This window comes from Heterodontus francisci, unplaced genomic scaffold, assembly GCF_036365525.1.
Source record: "Heterodontus francisci isolate sHetFra1 unplaced genomic scaffold, sHetFra1.hap1 HAP1_SCAFFOLD_683, whole genome shotgun sequence".
In the NCBI taxonomy this organism is placed as follows: domain Eukaryota; kingdom Metazoa; phylum Chordata; class Chondrichthyes; order Heterodontiformes; family Heterodontidae; genus Heterodontus; species Heterodontus francisci.
In genome coordinates, this window is record NW_027140515.1 from 600,965 (window position 1) to 618,007 (window position 17,043).

General features: G+C 58.1%; 1 protein-coding gene across 2 annotated transcripts; it reads left to right on the forward strand.

The window, feature by feature from the left end:
• The first annotated feature begins 25 nt into the window (after positions 1-25).
• Positions 26-13,325, forward strand: LOC137360034 (Krueppel-like factor 15). 2 transcript variants are annotated; one of them, XM_068025617.1, is made up of 3 exons: positions 26-667; positions 11,524-12,394; positions 12,874-13,325. In XM_068025617.1, exons 1-3 carry the CDS (start codon positions 640-642, stop codon positions 13,040-13,042), a joined length of 1,068 nt encoding a protein of 355 aa, XP_067881718.1. In that variant the 5' UTR covers positions 26-639; the 3' UTR covers positions 13,043-13,325. The 2 variants fall into 2 exon arrangements, with proteins under 2 accessions (XP_067881718.1, XP_067881719.1); XM_068025618.1 differs by lacking the exon at positions 26-667 and adding an exon at positions 3,872-4,852.
• The last annotated feature ends 3,718 nt before the right edge of the window (positions 13,326-17,043 follow it).

Below are 17,043 nucleotides of genomic sequence, written 5' to 3' on the forward strand. Positions count from 1 at the left end.
ATTGGGCAACAGGGCGCCCCCCCCCCCCCATCTCCTCAACTCCATCCACAGAGGGTGTGGCCATCCAGGAATTCCTGAATCCTTGCCAACAGAGCGGGAAGATCCCGGCTTCCACCCACCACCCCCGCCCCCCCCCCTCTGTCAGTGCTGGGGCTGGGCAGCAGAGGGCGCCCCAACAGGCCGCAGCATCATTGTAACGTGACATGTTTACATAGGCAGTTTCCATGATCGAGGTTGACATAGGAATTTATAATGAGGAATGAGGTTGACAGAACAAGCAAACAATATTGTTTACAAACAATACATTATATTATCAAAGACAGACTGTTCTCTTTCCTGGGGGGGGGGGCGTTGTATGTGGACAAATCATTGAAGGTGGCAGGGCAGGTTGAGAAAGTGGTAAATAAAGCAGTCGGGATCCAGAGCTTTATAAATCGAGGCATAGGGTACAAAAGCAAGGAAGTTATGATAAACCTGTATAAAACACTGGTTCGGTCGCAACTCGAGTATTGTGTCCAGTTCTGGGAACCACACTTTCAGAAGGACATCACCGAATGGCCGTTCTCTGTGCTGGAACCAAAACGGGGATAGGTTTGGTCTCTCTCCCAGGGGCATCCGTGAGATGAGAGCAAGGAGAACATGTGCGGAGCAGGACAGCAGAATTTCGGCACGTTTGTTTTCTCCCTCTCTCTCTCTCTCTCTCTCTGTTACAGTGTTTACCCAGCGCCAGACTTGCCAATGTGAGATAGACTGGGGCCTCCGTGTTGTGTCTGGAGATAGCCCGTCGAACCGGAGGTCAGTGCCCTGTGTTTTACAGCTCGTCACTCCCAGGGTTGACGCAGATCTCCATGCAACGTTGCTGGCTTATCTCTCACTGGTGGAGGGTTTTGCGTCTCCTGTACGTTGGCAGCTTATCGAAGGATTTTCTAAATTGTTTGTGTCCCACTCACCAGGTCGAGAAATGTTTTTTCTCCAATTCCCTCCCCCGCTTCCCCCTCCCCTGGGCAATTCACTGGGGGTACGGTCAGCTTTGTATAATGGGCTGTTATGAGGGTTGAGGTCCAACAGCAGATGAGAGGGAAAGAATCCTTACCCAGAACGTTCATAGATACCCACCCTCTCAGTACATAGCCGCCTGAAGGGCAGCTGGTTCCGCTGGGACCCCCATCTCCTCAGGAAGAGTCTGTGCCCTCAGGGGAGCAGGAAGACCGATTAAGATTTCATTCAAGGTCCCAGCCAGAGCTCAGTGGAGTCAAGTCCCACTCCAGAGAACTGAGCCCATAATCCAGGCGAACACTTCCCATGCAGTACTGAGGGAGCGCCGCACTGTCGGAGGGTCAGTACTGAGGGAGTGCCGTACTGTCGGAGGGTCAGTACTGAGGGAGTGCCGTACTGTCGGAGGGTCAGTACTGAGGGAGTGCCGTACTGTCGGAGGGTCAGTACTGAGGGAGTGCCGTACTGTCGGAGGGTCAGTACTGAGGGAGTGCCGTACTGTCGGAGGGTCAGTACTGAGGGAGTGCTGTACTATCGGAGGGTCAGTACTGAGGGAGTGCCGTACTGTCGGAGGGTCAGTACTGAGGGAACGCCGCACTGTCGGAGGGTCAGTACTGAGGGAGCACCGCACTGTCGGAGGGTCAGTACTGAGGGTGTGCCGCACTGTCGGAGGGTCAGTACAGAGGGAGCACCGCACTGTCGGAGGGTCAGTACTGAGGGAGCGCCGTACTGTCGGAGGGTCAGTACTGAGGGAGCACCGCACTGTCGGAGGGTCAGTACTGAGGGAACGCCTCACTGTCGGAGGGTCAGTACTGAGGGAGCGCCTCACTGTCGGAGGGTCAGTACTGAGGGAGCGCCTCACTGTCGGAGGGTCAGTACTGAGGGAGCGCCGCACTGTCGGAGGGTCAGTACTGAGGGTGTGCCGCACTGTCGGAGGGTCAGTACTGAGGGAACGCCGCACTGTCGGAGGGTCAGTACTGAGGGAGCGCCGCACTGTCAGAGGGTCAGTACTGAGGGAACGCCGCACTGTCGGAGGGTCAGTACTGGGGGAGTGCCGCACTGTCAGAGGGTCAGTACTGAGGGAGCGCCGCACTGTCGGAGGGTCTGCACTGAGGGAGCGCCTCACTGTCGGAGGGTCAGTACTGAGGGAGTGCCGCACTGTCAGAGGGTCAGTACGGAGGGAGCGCCGCACTGTCGGAGGGTCAGTACTGAGGGAGTGCCACACTGTCAGAGGGTCTGTACTGAGGGAGCACCGCACTGTCGGAGGGTCAGTACTGAGGGAACGCCGCACTGTCGGAGGGTCAGTACTGAGGGAGCGCCTCACTGTCAGAGGGTCAGTACTGAGGGAGCGCCGCACTGTCGGAGGGTCAGTACTGAGGGAGCGCCGCACTGTCGGAGGGTCAGTACTGAGGAAACGCTGCACTGTCGGAGGGTCAGTACTGAGGGTGCGCCGCACTGTCAGAGGGTCAGTACTGAGGGAACGCCGCACTGTCGGAGGGTCAGTACTGAGGAAACGCCGCACTGTCGGAGGGTCAGTACTGAGGGAGCGCCGCACTGTCTGAGGGTCAGTACTGAGGGAGCGCCTCACTGTCGGAGGGTCAGTACTGAGGGAGTGCCGCACTGTCAGAGGGTCAGTACTGAGGGAGCGCCGCACTGTCGGAGGGTCAGTACTGAGGGAGCACCGCACTGTCGGAGGGTCAGTACTGAGGGAGCGTCGCACTGTCGGAGAGTCAGTACTGAGGGAGCGTCGCACTGTCGGAGGGTCAGTACTGAGGAAACGCTGCACTGTCGGAGGGTCAGTACTGAGGGAGCGCCGCACTGTCGGAGGGTCAGTACTGAGGGAGCGCCTCACTGTCGGAGAGTCAGTACTGAGGGAGCGCCGCACTGTCAGAGGGTCAGTACTGAGGGAGCACCGCACTGCCGGAGGGTCAGTACTGAGGGAGCACCGCACTGCCGGAGGGTCAGTACTGAGGGAGCGCCTCACTGTCGGAGAGTCAGTACTGAGGGAGCGCCTCACTGTCGGAGAGTCAGTACTGAGGGAGCGCCGCACTGTCAGAGGGTCAGTACTGAGGGAGCACCGCACTGCCGGAGGGTCAGTACTGAGGGAGCGCCTCACTGTCGGAGGGTCAGTACTGAGGGAGCACCGCACTGTCGGAGGGTCAGTACTGAGGGAGCACCGCACTGTCGGAGGGTCAGTACTGAGGGAGCACCGCACTGTCGGAGAGTCAGTACTGAGGCAGCGCCGCACTGTCGGAGGGTCAGTACTGAGGGAACGCCGCACTGTCAGAGGGTCAGTACTGAGGGAGTGCCGCACTGTCGGAGGGTCAGTACTGAGGGAGCGCCGCACTGTCAGAGGGTCAGTACTGAGGGAGTGCCGCACTGTCGGAGGGTCAGTACTGAGGGAGCGCCGCACTGTCAGAGGGTCAGTACTGAGGGAGTGCCGCACTGTCGGAGGGTCAGTACTGAGGGAGTGCCGCACTGTCAGAGGGTCAGTACTGAGGGAGTGCCGCACTGTCAGAGGGTCAGTACTGAGGGAGTGCCGCACTGTCAGAGGGTCAGTACTGAGGGAGTGCCGCACTGTCAGAGGGTCACTACTGAGGGAGTGCCGCACTGTCAGAGGGTCACTACTGAGGGAGTGCCGCACTGTCAGAGGGTCACTACTGAGGGAGTGCCGCACTGTCAGAGGGTCAGTACTGAGGGAGCGCCGCACTGTCGGAGAGTCAGTAGTGAGGGAGTGCCGCACTGTTGGAGGTTCAGTACTGAGGGAGTGCCGCACTGTTGGAGGTTCAGTACTGAGGGAGTGCCGCACTGTTGGAGGGTCAGTACTGAGGGAGCGCCGCACTGTCGGAGAGTCAGTACTGAGGGAGTGCCTCACTGTCAGAGGGTCAGTACTGAGGGAGCGCCGCACTGTCGGAGGGTCAGTACTGACGGAGTGCCGCGCTGTCGGAGGGTCAGTACTGAGGGAGTGCCGCACTGTCAGAGGGTCAGTACTGAGGGAGCGCCGCACTGTCGGAGGTGCCATCTTTCAGGATGAGACGATTAACCCGAGGCCCCCGTCTGTCCTCTCAGGTGGATGAAAAAGATCCCACGGCCACTATTGGAAGAAGACCGGGGTGGCGGGAGTTCTCCCCGGGACCGATATTTATCCCTCAACCAACGTCGCTAAAAAAAAGGATAATCTGGGTCATTTATCACATTGCGGTTTGTGGGATCTTGCTGTGCACAAATTGGTTGTCGCGTTTCCTGCATCACAACAGTGACCGCACTGCAAAAAAAAAAACTTCCTTTGTGGACCGTGAAGTGTTTTGGAACATCCTGAGCTGGTGACAGGCGCTATTGAAAGGCAGTGTGTGAGATTGAACCCTGTCAGTATTTGTTCAGCTAGCCAGACGATAACGGTTACACATTAACAGGAGCAGGGTCGTCGCAGTGTCCGAGCGGGTCCTGGACCAATCACAGAGTGAGAAGCCGACAAAACCTCCGAGCGGCGGTCCAATGAGAGGCTGGAATGCGTGTCAGACCCTGACGGAGCCCTTATTAGTCATGGGGATGGCCCAGGTACTGGGTTCAGAAACTTGATATAAGGGCGAGTTAATATTCGGCTGCAAAAATCAGGAATTCTCCCGAACGTCGAGTGCACGGAGCGAGGGAGAGGCAGACTGAGGAAGCAGCGAGAGCAGACCACAGAGGGAGCCTCAGTCCTGGGCGGTGAGCTTTGCAAGCCCACCACTGGAGCCAGCTCTCCACAGCGTGCTTGTCTCACAAACGACGGAGAAAGAAGAACACACTGATCTCCCGATTGAGGAGCTCTGCACTGAAGTGGAATCCCGTCCTGGGACAGTGGCAGACTGCCCCTCAGGTAAACACCTTCAGCACATTCAACAGAGGCGGGGATGTGTCACATTTCCAACTGTGGCAAGATAACCAGGAGGTTTACTGATGGGGACAGTGTAGAGGGAGCTTTACTCTGTATCTAACCCCCGTTTTTTTTTTAAAATAACTTTATTAAAACCAGATAAATAAACAAAAAACTCAAATTAAAATGCCATTCTCGGCGTCAACGATGCACTCCAGTCCCTGCGGTGCCCACCGGTCGCGGGAGGTCTCAAGCGTACCGGCGGACACCGCATGCTCCTTCTCCAGGGACACCGGGGCGCGAACGTAACCGCGGAAGAGGGGCAGGCAATCGGGGAGGACGGAACCCCCTGACGGCCCGCAACCTGGACCTGTGAATTGCCACCTTGGCCAGGCCCAGGAGCAGACCGACGAGGAGATCCTCCTCCCGGCCCAAGCCCCTCCGCTCCCGGTGCCCAAAGATCAGGAGCGTGGGACTGAAGTGCAGCCAGAATTTGAGGAGCAGCCCCTTCAGATACTCAAATAGGGGCTGCAACCTCGCACACTCCGTATAAATGTGGAACACGGACTCGTCCAGGCCGCAGAAAGTACAGCTGGCCTGGGAGGCCGTGAACCTACTTCAAAGCCTATTGCACGGGACTGCTCTGTGCAGCACCCTCCACCCCAGGTCCCGCCGATTGGAATGGCACGGAGGGCATTTCTGAGAGGCTGCTCGGGTTGTGCGGGACTGGCTCCCGAGGAGGGTTTTGGGGCCTGGGTCCGATGAGCAGTTCCGGCCGAGCGGGGGCAGCTCCGCCGGGATCGCTCCGCACTCCGGAGCCCCCTCGCCACCCGCAGTGAGGGGCGTCCCGGGGGTTTCGGCTACTCCTCCGCCCGCCGGACCGTCCCCGGAGTCGGCCGCCCGGACAGCCGAGGCGCTCTCCTCCGCCGGCGGGGGAGCGCCCTGACTGGAGGCGACCATGTTCCAGACTCGGAATAGATCCCGGTAAAAGACAGGCAACTCCCTCAGAGAGGCGCGGTTAACGGACTCCACCGGGAGCTGCGTGTCATCTTGAAGGCAGTGACACTGGCGGAAAAAATACGTCGCCAGCGCACACCATCTGGGAGGACGCTCGACGTACAGGTATCTCTGCAGGGTCCGAAGGCGGAGAGTCGCAGCCTGGGTGCGGACGCACACCAGCGACTGACCGCCCTCCTCGATCGGGAGACTCAGGACCGCGGCAGAGACCCAGTGTTTCCTCTTGCCCCAGAAGAAATCGACGAGTTTCTTCTGGATCTTGGTGGCAAATACAGGGGGCGGGGCCAAAGTGACCAACCGGTACCACAACATGGAGGCCACCAGTTGGTTTATGACCAACGCTCGGCCCCTGTAGGAAAGCACTCGGAGCAGTCCTGTCCAGCGCCCCAGCCGAGCGGTGACTTTCGCCTCCAACTCCTGCCAGTTTGCCGGCCAGGCTTCCTCAGCGGGGCTAAGGTGGACTCCCAGATAGAGGAGGTGCGTGGTGCTCCACGCAAAAGGTGTCATCTCCTCCGGCAGGGAGTCCACCCGCCACTGACCAACCAGGAGTCCGGAACATTTCTCCCAATTGAACCTCGCGGAGGACGCGGCAGAAAAGGTCTGCTGGCAGTCGCGCATCCTCCGCAAGTCAACGGGATCTGTGATTGCGAGGAGCACGTCGACGGCGTAAGCCGAGAGGACGACCCGCATGACCGGCTCGCGCAGAGCCAATCCTGCCAACCTCCTGCGAAGCAGGCACAGGAAGGGCTCCACGCAGATGGTATACAATTGGCCGGACATGGGGCATCCCTGACGCACTCCTCTCCCAAAGCGAAGGGACGCTGTCAAGGACCCGTTAACTTTGACTAGACACTCTGCGGCGGCGTATAAAAGTCGGACCCGGGCCACAAAATGCGGCCAGAGTCCGAAAGCGCGCAGAGTCCCGAAAAGGTAATCGTGATCCACCCTGTCGAACGCCTTCTCCTGATCGAGGGAGAGAAAGGCGACCGACTGACCAGTCCTCTGGGAAAGATGGATCAGGTCCCGGACCAGGTGGATGTTGTCCTGGATGGACCGCCCCGGGACCGTGTAGGACTGGTCGGGGTGGATCATGTGGGCCAGCACGGAGCCCAGGCGGGTAGACATAGCCCGGGCAAAGATCTTATAATCCGTGCTGAGGAGGAAGACCGGACGCCAGTTTTTAAGCAGGTGGAGATTGCCCCTCTTCGGCAGCAGGACGATGACCGCCCTGCGCCACGAGAGGGGCATCTCCCCGGTCGCCAGGCTTTCCCCCAGGACCCGCGCGTAATCGTCCCCCAGGACGTCCCAGAACGCCCTGAGGAACTCCACGGTCAACCCATCCAGCCCTGGGGATTTGCCCCTCGAGAGCTGGTGGAGGGCGCCAGTCAGCTCCGCCATCGTGAGCGGAGCCTCCAATCCTTCGGCGCCCTCCGGGCTGACCTGCTGCAGGTCCTCCCACAAAACTCTGCACGCATCCTCGCTGGACGGATCCGGAGAGAACAACGCACTGTAATACGTCCGGACCAGGAGGCCCATTCCCTCTGGATCCGTGATGGAGGATCCGTCGTCGGCCAGCAGTTCGACGAGCTGCTTACGGACCCCCCGCCATTTTTCCAGCGAGTAGAAGAAGGGTGAGGCGCGGTCCAAATCTTCCAGGATCTGGATCCGCGACCTCACGAACGTGCCTCGGGACCCTATGAGCTGCAGGTCCCTCTTTGTACGCCTGTCACAGGGCCGGGTCCACGACGGCATGACCGAGGCGGGAGTCCAAGTCGAGCACCTCCCTCTCAAGGCGCCCAATCTCGGCCTCCCCCGCCTCTTGGTCGACCCCTTCGCGTACTCCTGACAGAAGACACGGATGTGAGTCTTGCCCACATCCCACCATAGCCTCAAGGAGGGGAAGCCCCCCTGCTTCCTTCTCCAGTCGGCCCAGAATCGACAGAACGAGTCCTGAAATCGCTCGTCCTCCAGCAGCCGGTTGTTAAAGTGCCAGTACGCGGACCCTGCCCGCGTGCGGAGCGGAGTGAACTCCGCCCACACCAGGAGGTGGTCCGAGCACGGCACCAGCCGCATGGAGGCCGCTGAGACGCGGGAGACGTACGCCTGCGAAATGTATAGGCGGTCGATTCGCGACCCCCCTCCTCCAGACCTCCACGTGAAGGCGCTGGAGTCGGGATGGAGATTCCGCCAGACGTCCACCAAGTTAAGGGAGCTGATCAGTCCCCTCAACTTCTCCACCGACACTTGGCTGCGCTGGGGACCGGAGCGATCCCCCACCTCGAGGGTGCAGTTAAAATCCTCCCCGAGGATGATGCACTCGCCGCTATCGATGGAGCTCAAGAGAGCGGACACTTCTTCAAAGAAGCGCGCTTGCAATGCGCCGGGCCTGGGCGCGTACACGTTCACAAAGTGGAGCGGCACGCTACCCAGGCGAACGGCAAGGTGGAGCAAGCGGCCCGGCACTAGCTCCTTGACCCCCAAGATCTCCGGCTGAAAAGTCGGGGCCAACAAGATAGCCACCCCACTAGAAATAGGGGTGAGGTGACTCATGTAGACCCCGCCCTGCGGGGTGGCTTCGTCTCCCGGAACGGTGTGGGTTTCCTGCAGAAAGCTCACTGCGTATCTCCCTTCCCTGAGGACTGAGAGATTGTGAAATCTGCGGTGAGACCCCCTGCTGCCATTGATGTTGAGGCTGGCTATGGTTATCTTCATGTCAAAGGTACTTAAAACCCGTCACCAACAGCTCACTGTGAGGAGGGAGTGGAAGTGCACCTGGCCCTCCACTCCCCCAGCAACCCATTGAGGAACACATTAAACCGGCGCCTCTCAACCAGTTTCACGCCCGCGCGCTTGCCCGTTATCTTCAGGGCAGCACGGACGGACTGGATGATCAGCGCCAGATTCAACCAGCGGTCGAGGGCCAGCTGAACTTTATTGCGGCAGCCCCTGCAAACCGCGAGGAAATCCCGGAGTTCCGCCGTGGGGATGAGAGGAGATTCGGTGGGAGGCTGAGGGACCCCACCACCTCACTGGCGATGGAATCAAGATCATCCTCCGTGCCCCCCACCGAATCCCCATCCTCCTCCGGGTCGTCACCGCCAGCGGCCGACACGCCCACCGCACACTGTGGGGCGGACGTCCCGGCCGCGCCAGCTGGTCCCGCCTCCATCACGATCCCACCCCCAGGATCGATGGCGGAGGAGTCCTCTCTGGGTTCTATTGTGAAACTGGATCCTGTAGGCACCAGCGGCCCAGGACCCCCACCTCCGTCCCCAGGCCAATGAGTGGTCCAGGGGAGACAGAAGTTCCCGACTCTGGAAATCCAGCCGGAGCCGAGACCGGAGGCGGCGAGAGGAGGCCATCTCCCGCTCCGCCAGCACCCACAGGCCCAGCAGATGGTGCAGCATTCTCGGTTACAACCGGGTCAGGTGTCTCCATGTTGGTGGTGGACTCCGGTTGGGAGGGCCGACCCTCTGGGGCCTCACCCTCCCCTTCACTCAGGGCACCCGACCCAGTAGCAGTGGCGGAATGGGCGGCGTCCCCAGGCTCCCCCACCACAAGCAGGGCCCAACTTCCTCCTTCAGGAGGGGCTTCAAGTACCGGGGCCTTCCCCTCCCCTCCATCCTGAGGAATAGGGTGCTCCTGCCTGGACTTTGTAGCCTTGGTGGTGGCAGTAGGGGAAACCTGGGGACCCGAAACAGAAGACAGCTCCCCTCCAACAGATGGGCCCTGCGCCTCAGGGCCCCTCGTTACCTCCGTGGAGGGGTGCCTTCTCCTCTTTTTTGCACTAGGGCGCAGAGGCTCAGAGACCTCCATGTCATCAGAGGCCTCCGCACCCTCCTTTTTTTTGGTCACCCTGGGCCTGAGCCCAGCCCTGGGACAGGTGGATTCCATGAGAACGTGCTTTGGGCTGAGCTCAGGCTCGGGTTGTTTCAATGTGTCCAGGGGACGCGCCTCTTGATGTTTCTTTTGCCTCCGCGTCTTCCTTCCACTCGGACGGGCACTCCCCTCCACAGCCTCCGGAACCAACTGAGCGGTGTCTGTTGGATGTGTGGGGGGAGTGGGAGGACCCTGGGCCGCCGAGGTGGAGCTGGCGGCCGGGAGGTTGGGGCAGTTCTTACGAACATGCCCCACCCCCTTGCAGACGTGGCACCGCGCCCTGTCCGAGGTCCAAAAGACGCGGCAGGCCGTCCCCTGGAACTCCAAATTAAATTGGCCATCCGAGTCCTCCTCCCGCGCCAGCTGCATAAATACCTGGCGGCGGAAGGAGTAGATTGGAGGCTGTGCTCCCGAAGACCAAGCCGGACTGGGGTGATCCCCGACCTCACCTCCCCCATGTGGTGCAGGTGGGGAAGGAGGAGCTCACTGGGAATAAAGGGCGGGACGTTTGATAAGATTATCCGCTGCGCAGTGGCCCCTAGAGGGTCCACCGGCAGGAAAGTCCCACCCACAGTGAGCCCTTTACTCAGGGCCAGGGACACGGCCCGCTCCGTCTTCAAGAAGAACACAGCCTTACCGTACATTTTTGAGGCTGCCACAATGGCCGAGGGGCCGACAACCTCGGCCATTGACTTTACGCAGGCCTCTATAGACATATTGGGGTGGGGATAGCTCTTTACCCCATGGCTTTAAGTAATTAATTTAAAAGGTGACGGGGTCACACGGGTGGCCACAGAGGTTACAGCCGCATAGGTATGAGAAGGCCCTGCCACCGGTGATGATGGGCTTGCCATGGCTCAAGAGCCAAACCTACCCCCAATTTGCAGGTAAGCAAGCAAACAAAGAAACCAACTAGGAGGTTTGGGGAGAGGCTGAGGGTATACAGGAAATGGGAAAGACAGGCTGCAAGCGATGACTTTGCTTTTTTTCCCCCTTAAAGGGTGGTACTCAGAGCACTGTAAACACTTCTGGTCTTCTGGTTGTGGGAGGGGTCTTCACCTGGGTCATCCGAAAGCTGCCCAGGCTCTAGTTCGATCCTTATGTCTCTATTAGCCAGGCAGCTTCAGCTGACTCAGGCTGGCCAATTGGGGTGGGGAGGGAGCTTCCCTGCAACTTTAGTGCAACTGCACAGCTCCCTACAGAATTGTATAGCCCCCCACCCCTTGTTCTTCTGGCCTCTTTCACCTCCCACAACAGTCCAAATGAAATGAAAGTTTGGTGCTCGACACCCACCTCGAAATACAGCCTTTTTCAAAGTCTTTCCTCCTCTGCAGCAAAAGTTGTTGAAAGGTTTTTTGCAGTTCCCTCCTCAGCTCTCCCTCTCCAGCAGCAACTGACTGCAGCACTGTCAGCTGCACCTCGTTGAGGCACTCAGTATTCCCAATCAGAGAGGAGCCAATCCCCGTTTTTTTTTTTTTGGAGCTTTACTCTGTATCTAACCCCCGTACTGTACCTGGCCTGGGTAGTGTTTGATGGGGACAGTGTAGAGGGAGCTTTACTCTGTATCTAACCCCCGTACTGTACCTGTCCTGGGAGTGTTTGATGGGGGACAGTGTAGAGGGAGCTTTACTCTGTATCTAACCCCTGTCCTGGGAGTGTTTGATGGGGGACAGTGTAGAGGGAGCTTTACTCTGTATCTAACCCCTGTACTGTACCTGTCCTGGGAGTGTTTGATGGGACAATTGGGTCTAATTCTGGTGTCCGTGTTCAATTGGCAGGTTTGAATCGGGTGACGATCGCAGACTCTCGGTTACGTGGAGTTATTTTCCCTGGACCTGTGCAGGAGTGTAACCCCGCTTTCGTGATGTTCTACTACAACAGCCCGTGTGGCCGAGTCCAGGAGTCGCTGCCCTCACCGCACTGGGAGTATGACAGTGACAGTTCCAGCCAGGGCTTCCCATGCTCCAAGTGCTCAGGGCCCAGCCAGAGCTTCATTGACTACCTGCTGTCTCAGGCTGCGGGCTCCGAACAGCCTGGCAGAGAATTCCAGCTTCCCGACTACCACCAAAGGGCTACCCGCGTCTTCCAGCCCACCCTGGACGAGATCGACGAGTTCCTTCTGGAGCACACCGGCCTGACGCTGAGAGGGGACAGCGGCTCGGAGGCTGGGCACCGGCCTCCGCGAGTGGGCTGCGAGGCCCAGGGAGGACAGGGGGCCTGCCCGAGGCCAGCGGGGGCAGGGGGCGAGCAGCAGCAGCAGCTGGCGCGGGCCGGGGGACAGGCGCCCTCCAGCTCCCCGGCACCCTCTCCCCTCCTCCTGCAGCTGCAGTGCTTGCGGGAGGGCCGGGGGCCGCTCTCCCAGCTGCTGGTCAGCATCCAGGGCCAGACCTACGCCCTGGTGCCCCAGGTCGCCCCCTCCGCGGCCCCCCGGCAGTTCGTCCACATCGCTGCCAAGCTGTCGGCTCAGGGCCAGGCCGAGTCGGCCAGCAAGCCCCCCGGCCTCAGCTCGCCAGCCGTGCTGAAAGTGCACAAGTGCTCGTTCCCGGGCTGCAGCAAGATGTACCGGAAAAACAGTCACCTGAAAGCCCACAACAGGCGGCACACTGGAGAAAAACCCTTCGCTTGTACCTGGCCTGGCTGTGAGTGGAGGTGAGTGGAGACTGCAGCGACCGCCAGTCATTACATAGCACCATTAACACCGTCAACTAAAAGCAATATCCCCAAAAACGCTTCCCAGCCGAAATCAGGCACCAGACGCAAAGGGACAGCTCACAAAGGCTGGGTCAAGGGCGTAAGATTTAAGGAGCGTCTTAAAGGAGGGTAGAGAGAGAGGCGGAGAGGTTTAGGGAGGGAATTCCAGAGATTCGGCCCCCCCCCCAGGCAGCTGAAGGCTCGACCGCCAATGGTGGAGCGATGGGAATCGGGGGGGGGGGGGGTGAAGAGGCCGGAATGGGAGGAGCGCAGAGATCTCGGAGGGTTGTGGGGGCTGGAGGAGGTTACAGAAATAGGGAGGGAGGGGGGGGGGAGCGAGGACCATGGAGGGATTTGAAAACGAGGATTATAGATAAGAATGGAACCGGGTGAGCGCAGTCCGCTCTGATGGTCTGTTCCCTGTCTCTGTCCCGCAGGTTTTCCCGATCGGATGAACTATCTCGACACAAACGCTCACACTCTGGGATTAAGCCCTATCAGTGCTCGGTGTGCCAGAAGAGGTACGCTCGCAGCGATCACCTGTCCAAGCACGTCAAGATCCACCGCCTCCCGCGGTGCATCCGGGACACGCAGGCGACTCACTGACCACCTCCACGCTTAACCGCCACCCCCCCCCACCCCCCCCCCCCCCCACCCCGCCGCCACTCCCCGAGCGTCTAGACAAAAAGAAGACACAGGGCCTTCTCTCCGAGACGGGAGCAGGAGCAGACGGAAGACAGTCAGGATCCTCTGGCTGAAGCACAGCGAATCCGGGTCCAATGTCCGGCTTTTTACAGGGAGCGGTCTCCAATTATGAGACATCCTCCCCTCACTAATGGACAAGGCTGCTTTCTCAACAAGCACAGATTGATGGGGGGGGGGGGGGGGGGGGGGTTCCCTAACTCATGCTTCATAATCACACAATCGTTAAGGGTGTAGAAGGAGGCCATTCGGCCCACCGTGTCTGCACCGGCTCTCTGAAAGAGCAATTCCCTCAGTTCCACTTCCCCCGCCATCTCCCCGTAACCCCGCACATTCGTCTTTTTCATATAACTGTCTAATTCCCTTTTGAATGCTCCAATCGAACCTGCCTCCACCACGTTCTCAGGCAGCACATTCCAGACCTTAACCACTCGCTGCGTGAAAACGTTTCGTCCCCCCGTGTCACTTTTGCTTCTGTTGCCAAATACTTGAAATCCGTGCCCTCTCGTTCCCGATCCTTTCACGAGTTGGAACAGTTTCTCCCTATCCACTCTGTCCAGACCCCTCATGGTTTTGAACACCTCTATCAAATCACCTCTCAGCCTTCCCTTCTCCAAGGACAACAGTCCTGACTTCTCCAATCTATCTTCATAACTGAAATTCCTCATCCCTGGAACCATTCCAATCCCCACACAAACTGGGGAGGATTCCCCCCCCCCCCCCCCACTCACTATCCCCACACAAACTGGATATTCCTCAGGGGGTGTCGGTGGGCGCTGGTCTCTGCATCTCGGGAGCTGTCGATGTGTGTCTGATCACTGGTGAAATACCTGTTGATCTTCATGAACTGGGGATTTATTCACATTATGTCTAGAAACCATTCTGAATTGTGATGATTGATTTGATTTCAGTATTTCTCAAGTGCAGGGAATTTCTTCTGAATAAATACTTAATATAATGATTGGATGTTATTTGATTGCTGTTCTCTCCACAATCCCTGTCTCACCGTCTGTTTCTCTTCTCCGTGTCGGATCCCTGTCTCTCTCTCGTTTCCTGTCGGATTCTGTTTTACTCTCTGCCACTTCGCCAGGCTCCATGGTCTCTGGCCTGTCCGCTCAGCCCCCCTCATTCCCCTCCCTCTCTGTGCCCCCCCCCCCAATTCCCCTCCCTCTCTTCGCACGAGGAGGGGGATGTACAGAGTAGATGGAGAGAAACTTCCTATTGGTGGAAGGATTGAGAACCAGAGGACACAGATTTAAAGTAATTGGCAGAAGAACCAATAGCGACACGAGGAAAAGCTTTTTATGCAGCGAGTGTTTAGGATCTGGAATGCACTGTCTGAGAGTGTGGCGGAGGCAGGTTCAGTGAGTGTTTAGGATCTGGAATGCACTGTCTGAGAGTGTGGCGGAGGCAGGTTCAGTGAGTGTTTAGGATCTGGAATGCACTGTCTGAGAGTGCGGCGGAGGCAGGCTCAGTGAGTGTTTAGGATCTGGAATGCACTGTCTGAGAGTGCGGCGGAGGCAGGCTCAGTGAGTGTTTAGGATCTGGAATGCACTGTCTGAGAGTGCGGCGGAGGCAGGTTCAGTGAGTGTTTAGGATCTGGAATGCACTGTCTGAGAGTGCGGCGGAGGCAGGTTCAGTGAGTGTTTAGGATCTGGAATGCACTGTCTGAGAGTGCGGCGGAGGCAGGTTCAGTGAGTGTTTAGGATCTGGAATGTATTGTCTGAGAGTGCGGTGGAGGCAGGTTCAGTGAGTCTTTAGGATGTGGAATGCACCGTCTGAGAGTGTGGTGGAGGCAGATTCAATCGAGACTTTCAAAAGACTGGAATTGAAAAAGAATGTGACCCTCCCTCTCTCTCTCTGTGACCACCCCTCACCCCCCTCTCTCTGACCCTCCCGCTCCCCCTCTCTCTGTAACCACGCGCCCTCTCTCTCTCTCTGTAACCACCCCTCCCCTCCCTCTTTCTCTGACCATCCTGCACCCTCTCCCTCTCTGTGACTTCCCCGTTCCTTTCTTTCTCTCTGTGACCACATTCCTCTCCCTCACTCTGTGACACCCCCTGCTCTCTTCTGTGACCCCCCCTTCCCTTCTCTCTCCGTGAACCCCCCCAGCTCCTTCATCTCTCTCTCTGTGACACCTCCAGCTCCCTTCTCTCTCCGTAACCCCCCCCCCCCCCAGCTCCCTTCTCTCTCTCTCTGTGTCCAGACGCAGACTCCTCTGTCTTGCTTCCCCTGTTGGTGAGGACACAGAGAAACCCTGACGTTGGCAGGGGCAGGGGGGACATGCAGCTGTCACCGCGGATCCCTGTGGATTCCCTTCCTGCTCCTGGATCACGTGGCGGAGAGTGGTTCTGCGCAGGGACCCAGCCAGCGACACAGACCTTCACCCTGATTCAGCAAACAACTGGTCAGTTCACCGGGGAGTGACGCTAAACACAGCTTGTAACAGCAATTCCACCATGGGCAGTAGTTTACTGTAGAATTAATAATTGATAACCTCACCGCCTATTGATGTCAGAACACTTCCGAAATAGGCACTAATATTTGATGGTAAATTTAGTTATTGACTTAGATCTTGAGATACCGGCATATTGGACAGGTTCCTCAAACGATCCAGCACAAGAAGGGCTCCATTCGACAGCACCTTCCAAACCCAGGACCTCGACCACCTAGAAGGACAAGGGCAGCAGACGCATGGGAACACCACCACCTGCAAGTTCCCCTCCAAGCCGCACACCATCCCGACTTGGGGAACTATATCGCCCTTTCCTTCACTGTCGCTGAGAGAAAGAGTCGGAGGGTTAGAAGCAGGGTCTTTTAAAAGGTCAGCTCTGTTAATAAGTAACTCGGTTGGGAACGAAGTATAAAGTCCCGTGGTACTTTTCATTTAAAAACACACACACACACACACACACACACACACAGAGGCAGACACGAAACCAGGGAAAAACAAGGCAATTACGTCAGTGATTGACGTTGTCGGCAGTCGCTGACGCCGTTTGGAGCAGAATCTTTCTCCCTCGTCAAGTTAGACACGCGTTGTCTTCAACATCCGAAAACATGGTGCGTACATTTCACACGCAGACACGTATTCGGGACAGGTGACCAACAGCTTAACCGTAGAGGCTGTTTTAAGAAGTGTCTTAAAAAGGGAGGAGAGGCGGAGACATTTAGGGAGGGAATTCCAGGGCTCAGGGGCCCCAGAATCTGACCCCCACTTTGACAGGATAAGCAAAGAGCATTTACGTGCAGAGAACTGGAGGAGCAAAGAGAAATTGGAGGGTTGTAAGGCTGGAGGAGGTTACAGAGATCGGGAGGGGAGGGTGAGGACATGGGCGGATTTGAAAACAACAATGAGAAGTTTAAAAGTGAGGCATTGGCAGACTGGAAGCCAATGCAGCCTGCGACGTGACGTGTGCTATAGAGAGAGAGGGGGAAATCAGCCAGGGTTCCTGCTCCCGATCACTGTCCAGTGACCCCTGGGTTAGAGAGAGGGGGAAATCAGTCAGGGTTCCTGCTCCCGATCACTGTCCAGTGACCCCTGGGTTAGAGAGAGGGGGAAATCAGCCAGGGTTCCTGCTCCCGATCACTGTCCAGTGACCCCTGGGTTAGAGAGAGGGGGAAATCAGCCAGGGTTCCTGCTCCCGATCACTGTCCAGTGACCCCTGGGTTAGAGAGAGAGGGGAAATCAGTCAGGGTTCCTGCTCCCGATCACTGTCCAGTGACCCCTGGGTTAGAGAGAGGGGGAAATCAGTCAGGGTTCCTGCTCCCGATCACTGTCCAGTGACCCCTGGGTTAGAGAGAGGGGGAAATCAGTCAGGGTTCCTGCTCCCGATCACTGTCCAGTGACCCCTGGGTTAGAGAGAGAGGGGAAATCAGTCAGGGTTCCTGCTCCCGATCACTGT

What these genes read in the sequence shown, in the direction of transcription:
- LOC137360034 (XM_068025617.1), top strand. Translation starts at nt 640, where the DNA reads ATGTGCGGAGCAGGACAGCAGAATTTCG. An exon ending in AGCAGGACAGCAGAATTTCG is followed by an intron (nt 668 to 11,523) that starts GCACGTTTGTTT and finishes TTCAATTGGCAG; the next exon opens with GTTTGAATCGGGTGACGATC. An exon ending in TGGCCTGGCTGTGAGTGGAG is followed by an intron (nt 12,395 to 12,873) that starts GTGAGTGGAGAC and finishes TCTGTCCCGCAG; the next exon opens with GTTTTCCCGATCGGATGAAC.